The sequence below is a fragment of the Temnothorax nylanderi genome, unplaced genomic scaffold, assembly GCF_030848795.1.
Source record: "Temnothorax nylanderi isolate EJ_2023f unplaced genomic scaffold, tnyl_v1.0 TNYL_tig0004_pilon, whole genome shotgun sequence".
Lineage (NCBI taxonomy): Eukaryota > Metazoa > Arthropoda > Insecta > Hymenoptera > Formicidae > Temnothorax > Temnothorax nylanderi.
Genome location: NW_027249066.1, coordinates 1,512,858 through 1,533,272, shown reverse-complemented (window position 1 = coordinate 1,533,272; position 20,415 = coordinate 1,512,858). Strand labels below are relative to the sequence as shown.

The window sequence follows — 20,415 nt, the reverse complement described above, 5'->3', positions numbered from 1 at the left end:
CGCTTTTTAGTGAATCGATAATCTTTCGCGGAAAACAATCGCTATCGCAAAGTTATGGAGCCCCAAGAGTAATTTGACTTAACTATGTTCGTTCCAGTTTCCTCTGACCCGTCGCAAGATCACCCCCTTCCAATTTGCCCCTCTCCTATCAAATCCGTCGATCTATATAGTCACGTATGTGCGCGCATAAAAATGTCGGGTGTATGTACGATCGCACACGTATGTCATCTCGCGTGTGTGCCCCCTGCTTTCAGCCACTCGAACACGTCGACACTCTCGGTCACGAAACTGCATTACGAACGCAACATCTCGGCTCATACCTACGAAATGAGATATTGATTTGCAATCTGATACTGTAATACGCGACGACGCGCTGTCGGCCTGCACACGACGTACTGGCTTGTAGCGGAAGCGTGAGAATAGCGCTCAGTAGCATTGCTACTGAGAAAAGAATGGAAAGACTTATATGTGTGCAAGAAAGAGGCAAAACTTCTTTGATACATTATGTATCTTTTAATTATTTCGCTTCGAATAAAGTATTACGAAGTTTCTCCCTCCCTATTTAAGTGCGTCGTCTTTTATTAAATAATTAATTCAGCAGATTTTAGACAAATTCAATATCGCAATATCGAAAATAAATGGCGTTTAAAGAACGTAAAGATATTATAACGTTTCACATTTCCGTTTCTTTGCAAAGCTTTAAAGAGTAACGCAGACGCGTGTAGCTGAAAGGCAAGGGAGGAGTATCAAAATTCTCCCGATATTAGTTGTAGTTACAGTAACACGGAAAGTTACATCCACTCCGGGAAACTTTTATGGCTTTGTATATTGCAAGCTCGTCGCTGATTTTCTCGCGACGCTCGCGGTTATACGCGCGTTTGACCCGGTTCGAGTTCCGACTGCAAACAAAACTTTTAATAATCGAGGTGCCCGTGTATAGTGCCGAGCCCTTCAGCGTTCGCAAATACCAAATACGCCGGCGTGTCTGCTGCACGCGTTGCCGAAGGTAAAATCGCACAGATTAAAAAGTCAAAGGGAGACAGTGATTTTCAACCGCGATATCTCGCATAGGAGGTTACGCGAGAGACCTTCCGAGTCTCCGACCTTGTACCGCGTATTATCGACTGAAGCTCGTTATAACGCTGTATTCTAGTTTCAAGGTACGCGTAATTACAAAACGCGAGATTCAAAGCGCTCGTCTTTGTTCGTCTTCGTTTGGCTTATGTAACATATTCCGCTCGTGTAGAATAAGGGAAAATTAACGGGAGTTATGATTCTCCGATTTATAATTATTATTTGTGTTTCAAAATCGAGTTTGCCATTGTGAATTAGACGATTCGTATAAAAAAGAGTTGGAAAAATAATCAGTCTTAACGAATTTGCCTTAAAAAAAGTAGTTAATGATGTGTGTATCCACGTCATGTAGGTTTCATAAGGTGTTATGATTTTTTGCCATGTCCAAAAGAACCGAGAGAGCGCTACACTGGAGTTCGTATTCCTCGCAAGAACGAATTCACTTAAACGAGTCGTTAAAAGTAGCGACGATCGTCGTGTCGAAAGTCTGTATATTTCTCCTTTTCTTAGACAGTTCATCGAAACACTTTTGTTGAAAGTTGATTGTAGCCAGAGACCCGGACCGGACCGAAACCGAAACCAAAACCAAAACCGAAAACTGTATACCGTAACCGGTATTTTTGTTCGAACCAGAACCGTAAACCGTATGGAAATTTTATAAAGCCTATAATAAAACGGAATCGAAACCGCTACCATTAAAAGTCATTATATCTTCAAAAGAAGTTAACACCAGAAAATGAAAACAATGAAGAAATGACATCTACGTCGAAATAACATCATTTATCACAATATATTATTAATTATTATACATATTTTATACAATCCGTATAAATTAAAATAAAAAATAAAAACATGTGTATGTAATGTAAAATAAAAACCCTATGTATCAAAAATTAAGATTTACAAGTTATAAGTACATATCCACACACGCAGTATGCATATGTAAACAATTTAATAAAATTTCAAGAAAATTTTAATAAACCGGAACCGGAAAAAAACTGTAACTTTGCGCAATACCGATACTTTTGTTAGCTATAAAACCGAAATCGAAACCGAAACCTTTATTAAGTATTTTAATGAACCGAAACGGGAATCGAACCGATATTTTCGTCCGGTCCGGGTCCTTGATTGTAGCAATTGCGAAAATCTTTATAGCGTATGAGAAACTTCCGAGCTAACCGTGATACTTCAAGTTCGCCTGTATATCACATGCTCTAAATATTAATGAGTTCGAGGTCAGCGCTGACGTAAAAAAAAAAAGACAAAAAAAATTCGAAAAGTCGAATTTTCAAGCAAATGCCACGGCGTACGTCTATCCACACGTGCGTTACACTCTTTCGTGCGAGAAAAATCGTCGAGCCACGCTGGTTACACGCCGCTGGTGAACGGTATCGACGCGTGCACGTTGGAAAGATAATTTGTCTCGCGTCGACAGTCTCGAGCTCCGAGCTCCGAGGCCTTGTGTGCCACGCAGGTGTAACATAGGTGCCCATAAGGTGTATGTGACATTTACGCGAGCACATATGTACGCCGGCGCGCACGTGTACGATATGGAGGAGACGAGGCCGGAACTTGGGGAAGCGAGGGGTGGTCGGGGGTTGCTAGGGGAGGATCGACGAGGTCGTATCGGAGCCAGTGAAGCCGAAGCCTCATTATTGGGGGATTACGGTTCATTAATTCCGATCCAACGTTCTGAACTGCACGCGGAAAGGAAAAGCCGTCCTCCCGAGAGCCGAGGGTATCGTGTGGAGAACGTTTGAAGCCGCCGCCGCCGCCGCCACCGCCGTTTCCCCTTGCTCGTTACGTCTGTCCTACGTGTCGCCCCTATTAAGGCCCCTTTAAAAATGTCGATATTAAACCGCACGCTATTTCTTCCATTATGATTTCGTGAAACGACGTACGTGGGTGCCGCCACGTTTGATGTTTTATCCGCGCATACATACACACATACATCGCTGTCTGCTCAATCCGGGCTTGTCACCCTTAGGGACGTATAAACGATTGATGCTCTTTATATCCGTACTCGTTGGCGTCTCTCAGCGCTCTTCTCATTAACCGAAGATACCGACCATGGATCCGATCAAAAGCTCTAGAGTATAAAAGTTGATGATATCTCTGCCCACGTCCTTGGAGCAACATCTCAGCGTCGGAGTTTAGCTCGGAGGACCACAATATTGGGCAGGCCGTGCCAACGGAATGAAGCAATTACCTGCTGATTGGAGGCTCTCACGTTAGCCGCACCATCACACTTCCCAATCCGTTAGACGGTAATTTCAATAGATTCAACTGGAACCGCAAGACTGGCCGGAACGCCGATTGCCCCCCGTCCGCGTGATCCGTTCTCTGTCGAACCGAAATACAGGAGCGAGCGGTTCAATTCGTCGATGTATCGCAAATTACAAACCGTTCCTTTTAAATGGAAAATAACTAATTGGAAAACCGTGTAAAATTTGTCAATTTCATCAATTTGATAACATTGAAAAGTTTCGAGTACGTTCGCAAAGGACCGAACGGTAGCATAAAGCAAGATGAGAAACGAGGCAATTTGACCCTTTGAATACGGAATAGTGCGAAGGTTCTGTGTGACTGAAACTTCCCCGCGGTAACAAATATTGTGTCTTCATTACGACACTAATACGACAAATCTAGTTAGATGAGCAGACAAACGACTGCCGTCATCAAGATCCGCTGAAATTGGCGCGCTTGAATGTACACGGAAATCAATTATTAACATTAACATCGCGTTACCTTGTTGACGGGGTGTCTCTATCACAAACGCGGCGTTCTCCGTGCCGGATATGTTCGTATCGATTCGACGATACCACCTTGTAACGGAGGGGGAGTCGGCGCACAATGAGGAATCACGACAAGAGCCTTATCGCACGAATAATCGCTTCGAATCCTGCACTAAGGACGGGATTTTGCTGATGGGCTCCCAGGCCCTCACGGTCGATCGCGCTTCTTTTCTACGGTCGTCCATTCTCTTCCTCCCTCCCTCCCTCTCTTCGCGCAGATTCAGGCCCAGCAACCGTTCTGACTCCCGATACATACGAAAGGCGATCCGCCAAACAAGTAACAGTTGTACTGGAGATAAAAGCAATGCAATTACGAGGCCGCCAAGGGAATTACTCAGGGAATGTCTTTAATTAAATGTTGGGAGCAGTTTCTGAGCCTCCGTTAATGCAGAGACAATTTCCTTCCATCCACTTTCCGTGCGCGCGCGCTATCCTAAACGAGAAAGGCAACATCCGGCCGGAGATGGAGAAGCCCCTGTTTACGTCCACCTTACGTCCAGATCCACAGATCTCTCGACTTAACGAAGTTTTAAAGTTCGCGTGCCTAATTGCTCGCGTCAATGTCCATTCGAAAGTCAAGACAAAAACGTTTTAAAGTAAAACTTTAAAATAGAAATTTTAAAGAAAATTTGAAAGTAGAACAGTCGGAATCATTCGATAGAAAATTTGAAGTTATGTCATCGAATTTTCTGACTGTGAAGTACGTACAAAATCCAAACCATCAGAAAAAGCTATGAATATCGCTGTTTCTAAGTAGAGTGTGCAATACCTTCTTCTGTATTATTATTTGTTTTAAATTAAAATTTATGCAAAAGTGAGGCGTAATTACAAATCCGTCGCCTCCTTCGACAAGGTGCGACAGTTTATCTCGTCGACAAAAGTTTAAAGCGATTTGAAATACATACCCTTACAACTTAATATTTTAATAAGTAGCATGACGAAGAAAAAAATTATGAACACTTGCTAGATTTAATAGATTGCGATATATTAATTAATACGTTGAATGCCAAGCACAGATTCCGATTAATCTCGTAATTAAATCTCTGACTAAAAATTGCGTATATGTTGAGATATTTTGTGGCAAAATAGTTCAATGTGCTAAATTGGATTCCAAATAGATAGGGCAGGGATTCATCGTGTCAAGTTCCACAGAAGTGATAAGATACGATGGCCATCAATTGAAGTTATTCCAAACTTCAACGAATACAGAACCAGAGTCGAATGCCTACGAGCGAGTCGCAAGAATATTCGCGCTTCTCGGTTGGAACGAGGAAAATTGAACAATGGAAGAGACGTCGTTTTGGTGCGGCGCGACGAAACACTTGACGCGGTTTTTGCCTTTTATTACGAGGCATTTCCGGAAGATATATGTATGCGAGGGGAAGATCTCTCGGTGCGCGAGAAGCGTGGCGTTGGAGGGTTCGCGAGGCGTGACAAGAAATGTCACACGCTTCGGAAAGCATAACTACGTGAGGCCTGGTCGCATACCGCCACGTTGACACACACGCAGAGAGATACATATGTACATACGTACATATACAGACAAAATAGAGAAAGGGAACACCCTGGCGCCCGCGATGAGCGCGAAAATATTGAGAGACTCCGGAGAAATATTGGCCGTTGCGTGGTGCACGAACGCGCCTCTGATTCGAGACGTGTAAATAGTCTGCGGATCAAACAAAAAAGCATACACAAAAGTTTCGAAGTCGGAGGTGTAATACTCTTACGTAGCTAATACAGGACTTCGTGTGTATTAGATCAATGGAAATGATAATCTACCACGTTCTGACCTAATGACATTACAAATCATGATTCCGTCATGCGAAACGTCGGGGTAAAGCGGCTTTACTCGTGTAAACCTGTTCGAAAAAAATCTAATCCTTTACACGAGTTTACACGCTCTGTGAATGGTGAAGTTATTTTTCTGTTAAAGCGTTAATTTGTAAAAAAAAATGGGTTTAAAGCCACGAGAAGAAAATGGTAAAATCCGGGAGTACATCAAGCTGCTGGAGAAATATTGCTTGCGAAGAGGCACGGAAACGTCGCTGTGAGAAGCGTAAACCGCATTACACGGGCCGTAAAATCGGAAAAAAATGTTTAAAACTATAATTATAATAATAATTATAATTAACAGAAAAAAATATCGAATATCGAATATAGATACCTACTTATGAGGAAGCTGAGAAGAAGGCAGTTATTTAAAAAAAAAAGAACCCTATGTATACTCCACAGATAACGAGTACAAAGCAAAACAAAAAGTAAGTAAGGATAAAAAATAGATGTCTGTGAAATTGACTTAAATTAAAAATATTTGTTATCTTTACTTTTCAACAATTAAACTAATATTTTTCGTAAAATCAGAATTTGTATCGAGATTAACTTCGTTAAAGAAAATTATGAGCACTCAAAATATATCTATTAATCAAAAAAGAAAAAGAAAAAAAATTATATAACTGCTTGTAAGAAATTGTGACTTGTAAATTTATCACATGACGATTATATGGATATATAATATCATTGCACGTAATATTAAAAAGCGTAGCAAAATAGAAGTTCAAAAACCATCAAAGTCAAGACAAAAACGTTTTAAAGTAAAACTTTAAAGTAGAAATTTTAAAGAAAATTTGAAAGTAAAATTTGAAAGTTTTCAGTCAGAAATAATTACTGACTTCGCTCCCCATTGAGTGATTACATGCGCGATTTGTGGCATTGTTCTTATTCATATAACAACAAAAAAAGAATTGACAAGAAAAATACTAATGGAACACAGGAAATGATTAAACTAAATGCGCGGAGATGTTAATAGGGTGAGCAGCGTGTAATTGAACGCGAGACATGGGAATACCCAACCATAGGCCGGTATTCATAGTCTTCAAGGTCGTCTTAAGTAATGTCTTAAGACGCTAATACGGCTCTGTGATTGGTTCATGACATCTTAAGATTGAACTTAAGACGGTCTTAAATAACTATGAATACCGGCCATAGCCGCAGCTTTATTTCTTACTCAATGGGCGACGCAGACAGCAATTCCCAGAGAAATACGTTCCACTTTCGCGAAGTCAAGGCCGTTAATGCAAACCACAAAACTGCTAGAACGCTCCTTTCCTGCAGCTTAATCACTTAAGTTCCGCCTTTATCAGCCGTGTTTCGACGAACTCCGTGAGGTAGTGAAACTTAGATCCCTATATCGGTAAACTATAGCCGAATGCATCTTCTCTCTGTGAGATATACTTATCCGCGGCAGAGAACGAGAGAGAGAGAAACAGAAAGAGAGAACGGCGAGTAGTGAGGCGTAATTAGAAATCCGTCGCCTCGATATTGAAATAAATAAATTACTTACCGGCCGATGCGCAGCAGCGGAGTTGTACTTAAGTTGCAACCCTGCGTTGATCTGTAACGTAGAAATATTTTTACATTAATCAGTGTCCAGGATATCAATATAATACTTGAAGTAAATAATTATTATATCGCGCCCGTTAAATTTTTAAAACACATTATTTTAACAGATATCTGATTTTAAAATGCTAATGCAAGAAACAATCGCGGCTGCATATTTTCGCATTAACTCGTTCGCATAAATATCCGCGAAAAATCGTGCAAGTAATATTACGACCGTACGAATAAGAGAGAGACGCGACGTTCGCGACGTAATATCTTTTCTCGCATATGCCGGAGATCGAACTCCGAAACTGCGAAATTGCGCCGGCGTTACGGTATTGCACGAGTAACGAGTATCACGTAACGGTCGAATTAAGTCGCGCTTGAAAAAGTGACGGAATTCGCCACGCAGAACTGACAAAACAGCAAAATAATAAATAAATAATAATTACTCACCCCACGGTTGGTCCGCTGTCGCCCGATGCCTCCCAGGCCTCCTCCTCCTCTCCTCGATCCTCCTCCGTTGATCCGTTGTCGCATCTTCGTCGGCCGTCGCGTCGGCGCGTCGGCGATCTCAGATCTCACTCACGACGTGACTCATTCACTCGCGAAAATTCGACGATATCGTCGCTTATGATCGCGCGACACTTTGCACGGCACTCCCGGTATTAATCTCGCGACGCGGCGCGTACTTGATTACACGGCAACGGAAAAATTACGGCGGAGAAGCTACGAACGATGCATACCTATACGATAATACGATCCGCTCGACGCCCGTGACGCTCGACGTCCCGCAAGTCCCCGCAGGTAGACGTTAACATGGCGGACTTTCGTAAATCTCAACGTCTCCATCGGCGCGGTCACTGACGACGCCGGACGCGGCGACAATGGCGACATTCACTCGCGAAAATCGACGATACTTATCGTCGCTTATGATCGCGCGACACTTTCGACACTTATCGTACGGCACTCCTGGTATTAATCTCGCGACGCGGCGCGTACTTCGGTACACGGCAACGGAAGAATTACGGCGAAGAAGCGACGAACGATGCTACCTATACGATAATACGATCCGCTTGACGCCGACGCTCGACGTCCCGCAGCCCCCGAAGACGTTAAAATGGCGGAGAGAATTTCGTAAATCACGCAGCCAACTTCACTCGTCACTCGCCAGAAGCAACCGTCGCGTCGCGCGTCGCAACGGCGCGGCGTTACTCGATTTAAGGGGTATCTTTCCACTCGTATCTTTCACCCGTGTTCCGAAAACGACGTGGACAGCAAAACTTTCCTTCGAAGCCGCGCGACACGACGCGAGACGCGAGAGGCGAGTCAAGTTGGCGGTTGAGACTGATCATCCGAAAGAATGTGATCGAAAGTCAGTATTACCGAATAAGTACGATATACCTCGGTATCCGTATAAATTCCACGAGGCACATAGGTATCACAGTTTTCCGCAATCCGAAATGTGGACGCGGGCGGGCGGTACGGGCGGCAGGCGCCGCGGCTAACGAGCAACGACTTCTCGGCGCTCTGCGCACAAACAAGTAGTAGGGATAGAGTGGGGGTAGGTAACTCGGCTCGCCGAACGCGCGCTCGGCGCGCGTCGTGCCTAGTCACCTATCCCCATTCTACCCCTCCCCGCGCGAGCCGCCGAGAAGCCGCGGCTTTGTCCGGACGTCACACTGTTCTCGGAATACCGCGCCGATACGCTGCTTATTTCATTTATCGTGCGACAAATTTTTCAAGCACGTTGATCGGTTGCAAGATAGAAAAGTTCTCGAGCCTCTAGAAATCCTCTATCTCGTAGCGAATCAGTACGCTTGACGACACATGAAATATCAGCCTTTAATACACGAATCGCTGAGTCCGGCGCGGGCGGTTGAGAGATTACGGAAAACTGTGATCTATCGAATAATTAGTTAATGCATGTGCCTCGCGGAATTTATACGGATACCGAGGTATATCGCGTTCGATAATACCGACTTACCGACTTACTTTTGATCACATTCTTTCGGATAATCGGTTTCGCTTATCTCAACCGTCAATTTGACTCGCGTCTCGTGTCTCGTGTGTGTCGCGCGGCTTAAAGCCTATTCTACAATTAAAACGCAAAACGCCAGCCGCAACGTTGTCGCGACAGCCAATCAGAAACGTCAATGGCAGAATGAAATTGCCGTCGTTTTCGGAGCGCGGATGAAAGAACGAGAGCGGACTCTAAATCGAGTAACGCCGCGCCGTGTTTAATTAGAGATCACAATCCGTTAACGTCGTACGTTTAATCGCGTAATTAATCGTGTTTTGATATGTGGTGATTGTGGCGGATAGACACAGTGTTCATAAATCGATGATTTAATTGCAGTTATCCGAAATCGTTTCACGAGCAGCAAGTGTAGCGTCCTCGCGACGGTTCAGACGGTTGCTCCGGGCGAGTGGCGAGTGAAGTCGGCCGCGCGATTTACTAATTTCTCTCCGCCATTTTAGCGTCTACCTGCGGGACGGCAAGCGTCACGGGCGTCGAGCGGATCGTATTATCGTATAGGTATGCATCGTTCGTAGCTTCTCCGCCGTAATTTTTCCGTTGCCGTGTACCTAAGTACGTGCCGCGTCGCGAGATTAATACCGGGAGTGCCGTGCAAAGTGTCGAAAGTGTCGCGCGATCATAAGCGACGATAAGCATCGTCGATTTTCGCGAGTGAATGTCGCCGCGTCGTGAGTGCGCCGATGGAGATGTGAGATTTACGAAAGACCGCCATGTTAACGACGTTAACGTCTACCTGCGGGGACTTGCGGGACGACGAGCGTCACGGACGTCGAGCTGATCGTATTATCGTATAGGTATGCATCGTTCGTAGCTTCTCCGCCGTATTTCTTTCGTCGCCGTGTAACACACAGGACGAGGTCCACGAGGGACACGATAGGAGGGCTTTTCTCTAAAAGCTATTCGCTTTCGCGTGAATTTTGTTTGCCGCGCCAACACGCATTCGGGTCGAAACGACGTAGGGGCGGGGGGGGGGGGGGGGAAGCAAAAATAATGAAAGCAAAATTCGGCGCGGCGACACGAGCGAGTGTTTCTGACAGCGTCGATTTGCGCGTCGCACAAAATCACCCCCCCCCCCCTCTTTCATTTCAGAGGCGAACATTTAACGCGCACGCAGTACATACCCCGACGCGTACCATATGCATTACGGCGAGAATGTCAGGGCAGACCGCCGCGCCGGGCTGCGTGCACACGGCTGAAAACGTTTCTCGTCAGGTTTGTCTTTGAAATCACCGAAGCGATGTCTCGATCGATCTGATATAGGAACTAGGAACGGGACACGATGTATCACAAGGTGATGTTCCGTGGAAATCTGTCAAGCGGATATATCGCGTTACCGGTCCGACTCTGACTATGCCCTCGTCGTTAAATTACAAGCAATTGCACCACCAGCCAGCGTGTGCGCTTCGCCGATGAATAACGGCCTCGAGCTACGAGCCTTTTGTCGGGAATTACTGCAGGGTGAAGACAGTCGACCGATTATCGATATACGCTCTAGTTGTCGATGCAATAACAGTCGCGCCACAAATCGAACTTTTCCTTACAGGTTTTTTATTTTATTGTCTATGCCGTTTTTAGCATATGCAGAATTAGATCTATTTTAAAATGATCGATAGTTTTGAAAATTTTACACGCGACTCTTCATCCATCTCTTCAATTATTTGATTAAATTTTATTATTTTTATAAAAAGCTCTGGTTTAAAACGTCTAGTATTTTCAAATATTTAATTAATATCTTATCTATTTTTAATTGATTTAAATTTTGGGTGATAGCGTGTTATTGAACCGTTTAATTCGATCAACAATAGCACTATTACGGGTTTAATAATGATTAATTAACGAGCTCTTACATGTGCTACAGGAGTTGATTGTTTCAAGAATTTTCATAGAATAATTGCGTTTATTCATCTTAAATTGAATTTATTTTTAACGTGTTTATACGAAATTTGTTTCTTGTTGCGTAACCGTTTCTGTGCGCGACACGAGGCTTTTGCGTGTAAGAGAGGAGATCGTTCATCACGATAGTATCGATTTAATGTCAATTCATAAATCAGGATGAAATCAGTAAATATTATATTAACATAAAAGTTATATTTGACTAAAATCATAAAAATCATGAATCAATCAGAAGAATTGTATGAATATTTTTATGTAATATATAAATACATTCTTTCATCGATTATCTTAAGCTTGCCGAAGAGGGACGAAGACAAAACCAAAAAGCTGTGCGAAAAAAAAGAGGAGTGAGGAGAGGTGCACGCGAATAAAGCACGACGTGCGTCATGCGAAGTCGCGTGACCAAAGCTAGAAGTTTCGTTACGCAAGTTGTAACACTACAAACGTTACATAAACTCAGGAACGCCCCGGCTAGCATTTGCATTGATGACGTGAATATAATGTATCACCGGGAGCTCGAATGCCGAGCTTTTCTCCGCAGCCACAATGGCCACTGACCACCTGTTGCCTTTCCATTTATATTTTAGACATTGTGAGAACGTCATCGCCTTACATATCCTCACGAGCGTCTCGAAAGAAAAGAAGTCCTTTTTTTATGCAAAAGGATCGTGAATCACTTATTCGCCTCGTATGTTTTATACTTGTATCTATAGTCCTTCACGTCTAGCGAGTATTATGCAAGATTTGCTTCTTGTGCAATAAATTTCATATTATTTTACATTATACATTTTTTTGAGCAAATTACGATTATTATATAACCATCGAATTTTAATGATTTTAATCATAAATTCAATTATTAATGTTGAGATGCGTAGAAAAGCTTCATACGATTTTTAATTATGTTTCTGCTAGAATCAAACTTACATAAGATTTAATGAAACTATTTAACTTTTTTTCTATCAAATAAAAAGAAATAAGCGCTATTATAAAACATAGCACTATTAAAATCTTCGATTATGCGGTTACTTATAAAAACCCAATTAAAACAGTTTTTCAGTATTCTGGTTATAACACATGCTGTAAATAATAGCTCGTTAAGGAGGTCGTTAAAATGTGCATTTTAATCCTCGTACATCGTAAAAATCGTCATATCGTAAAAATCTCGGCGTTATGAGAGCGAGAAATTAACAATCTTCATTATCTGTTGCAGGGTGCGTCATCCAGCATAGTGGTAAAATTCGCAGACACTGATAAAGAGAGACAGATAAGACGCATGCAGCAAATGGCCGGGAACATGAGCATCCTTAACCCCTTCTTCAATCATTTCGGCGCTTACAACGCTTACGCTCAGGTGGGTCGTGTTACCGTTAATGGCTCTCGCGTTACCGCATTACCGCCTTGTTGTCCTCGTTACCACGACTCACAATCTGCGATGGTTCGTCCCTCGTTACTCTCGGAAACGATCGGCCGAAACTCGATGCCGCGCGTTAACTCGGCATGCAAAGAGGTCCCTCGCAATCACCTCGCGCGTCTTAATTTTTCCCAGGTTTCAGTAAAAAGATAAATGTCCTTTTAAAATTATTATATTTATAACAGTATACACACATAATATAATATAAATATTTATCTGATACTATCTCAAATACAATATTCCGTTCTTTATTAAGTTGATATAAAAATTTTTCTTAACAAAAGAGATAGCTTTCATTACGCGAATGTTCTTCAAAATTATATGCTTTTGTAAAGTTTTTGTTTGCAAAACTAATAATGAAGAAAAAAAAATATATATATATATAAAATGCGGGAGAACGGTTTTTTTTACAATATTAATATTCTCTTTATATTGTAGCAGCAAGCAGCGCTCATGGCAGCCGCGACTGCACAGGGAACGTACATCAATCCAATGACTGCGTTGGCAGCTGGACAATTACCGCATACATTGAACGGCATGCCAAATCCCGTGGTCCCACCAACCTCTGGTAAGCCTATACCCAGCTTAAAAAAAATAAGAATGCTGGATACCTCAGGACATGCAAATATTCGCGAGAGAAGAACTCATTTATCGAGACATTATCTGAGATATTTTTAGGTCTTTAAGAATAAAATTTGAATTTAAACAAAATTTTTTCGTAGAAACTTTTGAATTTTAAAAACATATATATGTATAACGTTATTATAAACTGCATCCTTCTCTCGCAAAGATATTTCATTATATTACATTATATTTTTCTATTACGTAGCGTTCTTTTTTAAATATATTTTAGATATGGATATATGTAGGGATATATGTAGACTTTACAATATTCTCGTTTAATCAAGAAGTGTTTATTCGATTGTTAAGTTAATACAAAATATTGAGTTATAATGAAAATATAATGTACACGCCTTGCTAATATTATAAAGAACGTTCGTCATGATATTTTAATGACAATTTACGAAGATTACACGAAAAACATTTTTCCAATTTAGGTTAATCAATTTCAAGTTAATCAACTAACAGCACCAATCCGATAAAAACATTTTATCGAGAAGGAAAGAAATACTCGAGGGCACACGAATTATCCGCCATCAATTCGATAGCAGTTCGATTTCAGTGATATAAAACATATCTCCCATCCGGTCGCCCTTTCTCCCTGGCCTGCTTCTCTATAATTTCCCTGGATTCTCGCGCGACAGACGAGGCGTGCAGTGGGGTTGCCTTATAACCGACTCGTAAATCAATACAACATTTTCATCGAACGTGACTCAAGCGAGAGATATTGCCGGTACCGTGAAACTTTATCGAAAGCTCGTTGTAGGGGAAGAAGGAAGCCAAAGAAACGCTCTCTTCCTTGCCCCTCTTTGCTCACACCTTCTTTTTCCCTTTTTCCTCTCGGCATCGCGATGCAAGAAACAACGGAGAGGTCGAAGTGCTGTAGAGAAGTAAAGTAAGCGCGGAAATCGGCTCCGTTATACGTCGAGTCTCATCGAGCGGAAGGTAATACCGTTTGATAGGGAAATAATATTTTATTTCTCCGCCGAAGCCCCTGGCTCCGCCGCATCCGTCCGTTTTACTCCGCACTGAAGATTACCGTAGCAGCGAGAGCTTTTATTTTCGACGAAACGACGGCGTAACCGCAAACTGCGTGTACACTGAGAAAAAAAAATTTGTTAATTTGACTAAATATTTTCAACTGATTATTATTTTTTTAATTAAAATATTTATGTATTTAAATTATATACGACATATTAAATCTAACATGACTCAAATACTTCTTAAATATTTCAATTAAAAAAATAATCAGTTGAGAATATTTAGTCAAGTTTAACATTTTTTTTCTCAGTGCAGGGTGGCATTGACAGGTAGACCTACATGCTCGGCTGTAATCTCGGAAGTAGAAGTTGAATTCTTTAATAATATCAAACTCAAAATAAAGTTACTTCAGTTAAAAATAAGTACTTCAATAAACTGTTTAGGGATTGGCTAGAGATTCTAACTTCTAGATGAGATATAGTTTTCGTTACAGTTTTATGAAATTCATATCAGACGAAGTTTAATGAAGAAGCCTTGATCGCGTGTGCAACGTATTTTGCAGCATCGCCGAACGGTGCTCTCGCTGTAAGTCTCACCCTGTATAGAAACGCTTGACCTGCCTAACCGAATCGAAAATGCTGGAGCGTATATCGTGCAGTCACGGAAGTTTAAGTTTACGACGTATCGTCATACTCAATGCACGTAACCGACTACGAGCGACGATGTGAGTGCATGCAACGTAATCCGGGTGTTATCGTGGCATCGAGATTCTTCTCCGTTCCCGATCTTCCACTTTTCGCAGACCCGATTCGAAAGTATTACAGTGTCGGTGTTCTCTTCTCTTTATCCGACAGCCAATTGTGACGTCTCTTTAGGGGACTCCTGAACTCGCCTCGCATCGAATGGGAGATTGTTGAGAATCATGTAATTTCAAAAAGTTAAATTAAATCATAAATTATTATTATCGTGTGCCCTTGACTGCGTGTTTCCTGTAGTCATGTGTTAACTCGATAGAAATATACAACAGATGTTGCCCAAACATAATTATGTTTCATTACCTACGCCGAGTCATATTGACGTGACACCAAACGTTGGTTATCGGCGCGATCAATGCGTTATTAGCGCAACGCGAGGCTTTGATCACTGATCCGAATCGCACCGTTGACACAGACAGGAGGCAAACTATTATCGATAAACACGACCTTTTCGCGTAAACTAGAATCGTAATTCAAGAACAAGTATATAGCTGCAGTAATATCGTGTCGCAAGAGTCGCACGTTACACAAAAGTTGCATGAAATGTACAAAGAGGAAGAAAAATTGAACGTAGCTTTTTGACTGAATCGGCAGCTCCACGATATTAACTCTGAGTAAGGTTTTAGTCCATGAAATCGAATTCATCCGATAGTTCGTAATTCTTCAAATGCTGCGCGAGGCATACGGATCGTAAACGACCTTTTTCGACGACCGACCAGTTATGTTACATATAATATCTGTCACAGAGGAAAAGCGAAAAGAGAGAAACAAGAAAAGCGGAGAGAATTAAAAATTGTGTGCGTCTCGATTAGATGCTTCGCGGATAAAGGATAGTCGTGGTCGGTGTTGAAAGTGCAAGAGGGTAACCGGTGTGTACTGATCAGGTTTGCTCGTAGGTACCGGCACAGGGCAACCGGTTAACGGGGCACTACCGTCGTTACCGTCGCCAACGATGCCCAATTTTAACATGGCCGCTCAAACGCCGAACGGCCAGCCAGCAGGCTCGGATCCAGGTGTCTACACCAACGGAATACCGCAGACTTATGCGGGACGTGAGTATCAACTCAGGCGCAGCGTGCCGCCCCTGCGCAATACCCGGCCAATCGGCGGCGGACTTTATTATTCCACGGGGATGTAAATAACTTCGCGCAGGCCAAGTACCATGCCAAGTACGCCGGGCGGTATACTCGCGCGTCATACTTTTCCCGTACTTTGGCGAGGAAGCGACGTTACATTCATTGGCGTTTATTTGCGAGGAGAGCGAGGAATTAACGGCGACGTGTATGGGGTTTATACGCGGAAGACCTACCATCAATGTGGGATTTTGCAGGTTCTTGCTAAGCGCGAGATTTACGTTCACGCAAGAGTGACTTTAGCTCCGGCAACGAACAATTGAACTCGTAACAAGTAAATGAGTAAAAATTTATGGAGATCTTCTCTCTTTATATGTATTTTCGATTATTCTCGGAGTTCTCCAGACTGAACCTCGGCTTTTATTTTCCAGAAAATTAATGATATATTGCATCTCTAGAAGAATATTGTCAGAACTTAAAAATTCAATTTTCAGGAGAGAGAAAAAACAAATTTATTTCAATTTAAAAATGACTTAAATTGAGTATAATTTGACACTGTGAATTTAACAGTGTAGGTAATATTTTAGGCATACTATTTATGTGCTTAACTCAAAATCGAAAGTTTTTAGTTGTGACAGTATTCTTCTAGGGGTGCGATATAGATAAAAGATAAAAGATAAGTCACATCTGGATATTGATCGAATTAAACCGTAGAACGTTGATAAATTTTTAAAACGTCATTTAAATCAGGACTTTGCACACTATAAAAGCGATGAATTCCGCGATATTGCAACGTACAATCATTCTTATAGTCAATCCTTCATTAATCTTCGTCCTTTATCGCCATTCGGGTAGTCATTACTAGTACGAGCGTATAGTCGGTGAAAATATCGAGCGGTATCGATTGGCCTGGTGGATATTGCGACAGGGGCCTCTAGGCTAGGCCCCTTTCCCTGATAAGAGCTGAGCTTACTGAAGTGTAGATGCCCTCCATCTGTCCATTCCAGCGCAGGGGTTGGCCAACGGGGAGGCGGCACTTCAGCATGCCGCCGCGTATCCTGGAATGCAGGCTTATGCTGGAGTGGCCGGTAAGTGTTTCTCTAGCTTCAATTTTTATCTCTCTACGGCTTGTCAAGATGCTGTCTACCCTGTCCGTGTCTTCCGTGCAATGACTGTAGCGCGTTTCGTCCATCCAGCTCCACGTCCAAGCAGACTCACGGATATTATCGACGTGAAAGTAGACGCAATAGTGAGACGAATACGTTTTTGTCCGTCGTTCGTCTCCATAGAGTTTATTCTCAATCGAGCAAATAATTTCACGTAAACGGTGATATTGCATTTATCATAATTTAATATCGATCGATTATGAATTATTGTATTTTAACGGAATTATAACGACACAGAACGCAAATTCTTTCTCCGTAAATTTAAAATAAAAATACACGAGTGTGTATTACCGTACTTCTATTACATTCCAATCACTCTCGGTAATGAGAGGGGCGTTTAACAAATTCCCGCGTTTACGCCACTCGATCGAATACCGTTGTTATGGATGTGTTTTAGCGTCGTTCCGTAATTTCGTATTATCGTAACATTTCGCATTATCGCGGAATTCGCGGCATCAGTTTTAACGCACGGTAGATATAACACTTTGCGTACTCGTCTCGTCCCGGATGTTGCCTATCGCGATCTTGAGCAGGTCGAAAAGCGTGCGCGCGGGATATACGTCGGAGAGATCGTCTGTACGTAAAAGGGAAAAATGCATCGGGGAACGTCCAACGTTTACGTGCTTTTATCCGGGCGCCGTCGGAGCACTTACCTGCGAAAAAATTCGATTTTCGCTGATCGCGTTGCTGGTTGTTTGCATGCAACTATGGGCCGCATGCGTATACACACCGTACATGTACACGTCATACATGATCGTGTACGCGTCAACGTTTCGTTCTATAATGCTTCTGCTGTGGTGCTACGATGTACTTCGATGTCCTTCTAAATGTACTTCGTGTACATATTATATTGTAGTTTTACACGTTTACACGTATCCTCCCGTGCATGCTCTCCCTCACCAACGCCAACGGCGAAATTATTCGCCATCGACCGTCGACTGTTGCAGCGTCAAAGTGCAGCGCAAATTATGATCCAATAGAACCCGGCAAAGTGGATGATCTCGTTTCACGGATAATCAACGTCTCGATGGACCTATACTTCTATTACATTCCAATCACTCTCGGTAACGGGAGGGCGTTTAACAAATTCCGCGTTTACGCGTCCACTCGTTCCGGATACCGTTGTTCGCTTATCGGATGCGGAAGTACAATCGAGAGCAACGAGAAGAAAGGGGATGTCACCTCGTCTCGCCCGTGTCACCGACCAATTCCCCCCTTTCGTGTCTCTCAACGTGCCCTCCATCGTATCGGCGGAAACTCAACAAATTCGAGTCATAACAAACGTATGGCTCGCGTACGCGAGCGCGCGAGCACCGCCGTTCGTATTTACCGGGGACTCAAAAGCGGTATATTTTTTTTTATGTATTTTCGGCCAGTGTACACATACGCCATCGAGATCAGCGAGTGGAAAAAAAGCAATCCCGGAATAACGGCGTACCTCTATCTGAGCGTGACGCGGCCCCGACGTATGATGGCGTATTTATTTCATACGCCAAACGTTGATCCATCGCGCACCGGGGGGGGGGGGAGGGGGTAACGTCAATCGGAATATATTAAAGCGATGTTTGCACGGAAATAATTAATTCCGGGGCGAAAATTCGCCTCTGCCGATCTGAGAGCGGTAACTCGCGCGCACGCTCCGCCTATCCGTCACAAACAGGTATCAATCACGAGCATTTTAAATATTTATCAAGCTATAATTAATAACGACGTACTTGCTTTCTGCCTCGTCGCGTGTAGCAAAAACGGTATAATGCCGGCTCGCGCGCATTTATAGCGAGATCCAAATTTACAGACTAACCAATTGTCATCAAACGTATGCGATCGCATCGCGAATTAAAATATAACGGGCACTTCTGTTTAATGTGAAATATTTCGCATTTCAATTCTCGTTGATCAGAAGTGATATTGATACCTATTCGTTCTCTACGGCCGTTTTTTTCCCCTCCAATTTCGTATAAAATATCATATTACGCGGCAAGTTTGATCAAACTTTTAAATAAAATTTTGTTATCTTAGAATCTCATTACATCGAACGATCATTAATGTTTTGACGCGATCAACATTAGTACGAGATGTTATATAATTTCGTCGTAACAAAAAGCTCGTTATTATGAGATCCTCCGTCGATTCGTTGTAATACGATATTAAGCAAACGCTATTACAATAATGTCTCTCCAATTTCAGAACCTTATTCCATACGAATCGTATGTCCTCTTTGCGAAATTCGCTTCCGTTTTAACATTGTTTGTCTCGGGACGCTCCTTTCTCGATTGCTTAAATATTTAATTTCGCAAATTGCAACGGGATATTCCGTATACGCAGTCGTGTGTGTACTTTTGCTACATCATTGCGCTAAGCAGGCGTTTCGTATCCTATTTTAATGAGGCACGTCGTTTCAAGAATCGGCTTTGAAGAGATATCTGGTGTCGGCTAATGACGCACCGGATGCAATGCTGCATTTTCGCAGGCTGCGCGATGGTTTCGCGGTACAAAAGTATCGTGTTGAAAGTCGCGCGCGGTACGATGAGAACGTTGAGAGACGAATATCCCTGTCGGCAGAAACACCGTGATGAATACCGCCCGGAATCGCCGCGGATACGAGACGAGCTTTCATATCAGCGAGTCGCTTCTCGCTCGCTTTTACACCGACAGGGCAAACAGGCCACTCGGCTAGAAACGCGATTTCCATATTTCGCGTTAACGATGAGATTATGCGGGATCTCCCAAAAATAACAGTTTCCACGGAGAAAATTTTGCTGAAGATCAGCATTCGTTATATTCATCGGCATTTCTCCTTTGAAGCCCTTATCTTGATAATCAAGCTTATGAAACTAATATTTTCGAATAAATAAAGTCTACTTAAATTGGATAAACGGATTATCTAAATTGAAGTTCAAAGGGCTCGATTTTCGAGAGGCTTGCCATTCCAAAGCGAATAGAATCTGTCAATAATATCGAGACCCGGAATAACTCGCATAATTCGAATTGCATCTCATGGTCCACAGAATGACGTAGAAATGGCATTCGCGTTCTTTACGTTTAATATTCTCCTCTTAATGTCGACGCTTTGACCTTTCTCCCCCCCCCCTTCTCGCGAACGAATCTTCGGCAAATCGCAAGAATAAATGGTCGGTGTCCGATTTACGTGTCCCCGACGCTTCTGAAACGTACGGTCATAAATTACGCCGTTGTAATCTGTCTAGCGATGGCAACGCAATTTCTGT

The 20,415-nt window shown here is 42.7% G+C and overlaps 1 protein-coding gene across 15 annotated transcripts in view; it reads left to right on the top strand.

Moving 5' to 3' along the window:
- Positions 1–20,415, top strand: part of Bru3 (bruno 3) — a 268,358-nt gene that overhangs the window by 222,712 nt on the left and 25,231 nt on the right. For 12 of the 15 annotated variants that reach the window (XM_071708619.1, XM_071708560.1, XM_071708590.1 and 9 more), the window contains 4 exons: positions 12,392–12,532; positions 13,031–13,160; positions 15,834–16,001; positions 17,006–17,110. In XM_071708619.1, the coding sequence (XP_071564720.1) occupies positions 12,392–12,532; positions 13,031–13,160; positions 15,834–16,001; positions 17,006–17,110 (544 nt within the window). The remainder of the gene's footprint in view (positions 1–12,391; positions 12,533–13,030; positions 13,161–15,833; positions 16,002–17,005; positions 17,111–20,415) is intronic. The other 3 variants (XM_071708526.1, XM_071708535.1, XM_071708552.1) reach the window with 3 other exon arrangements.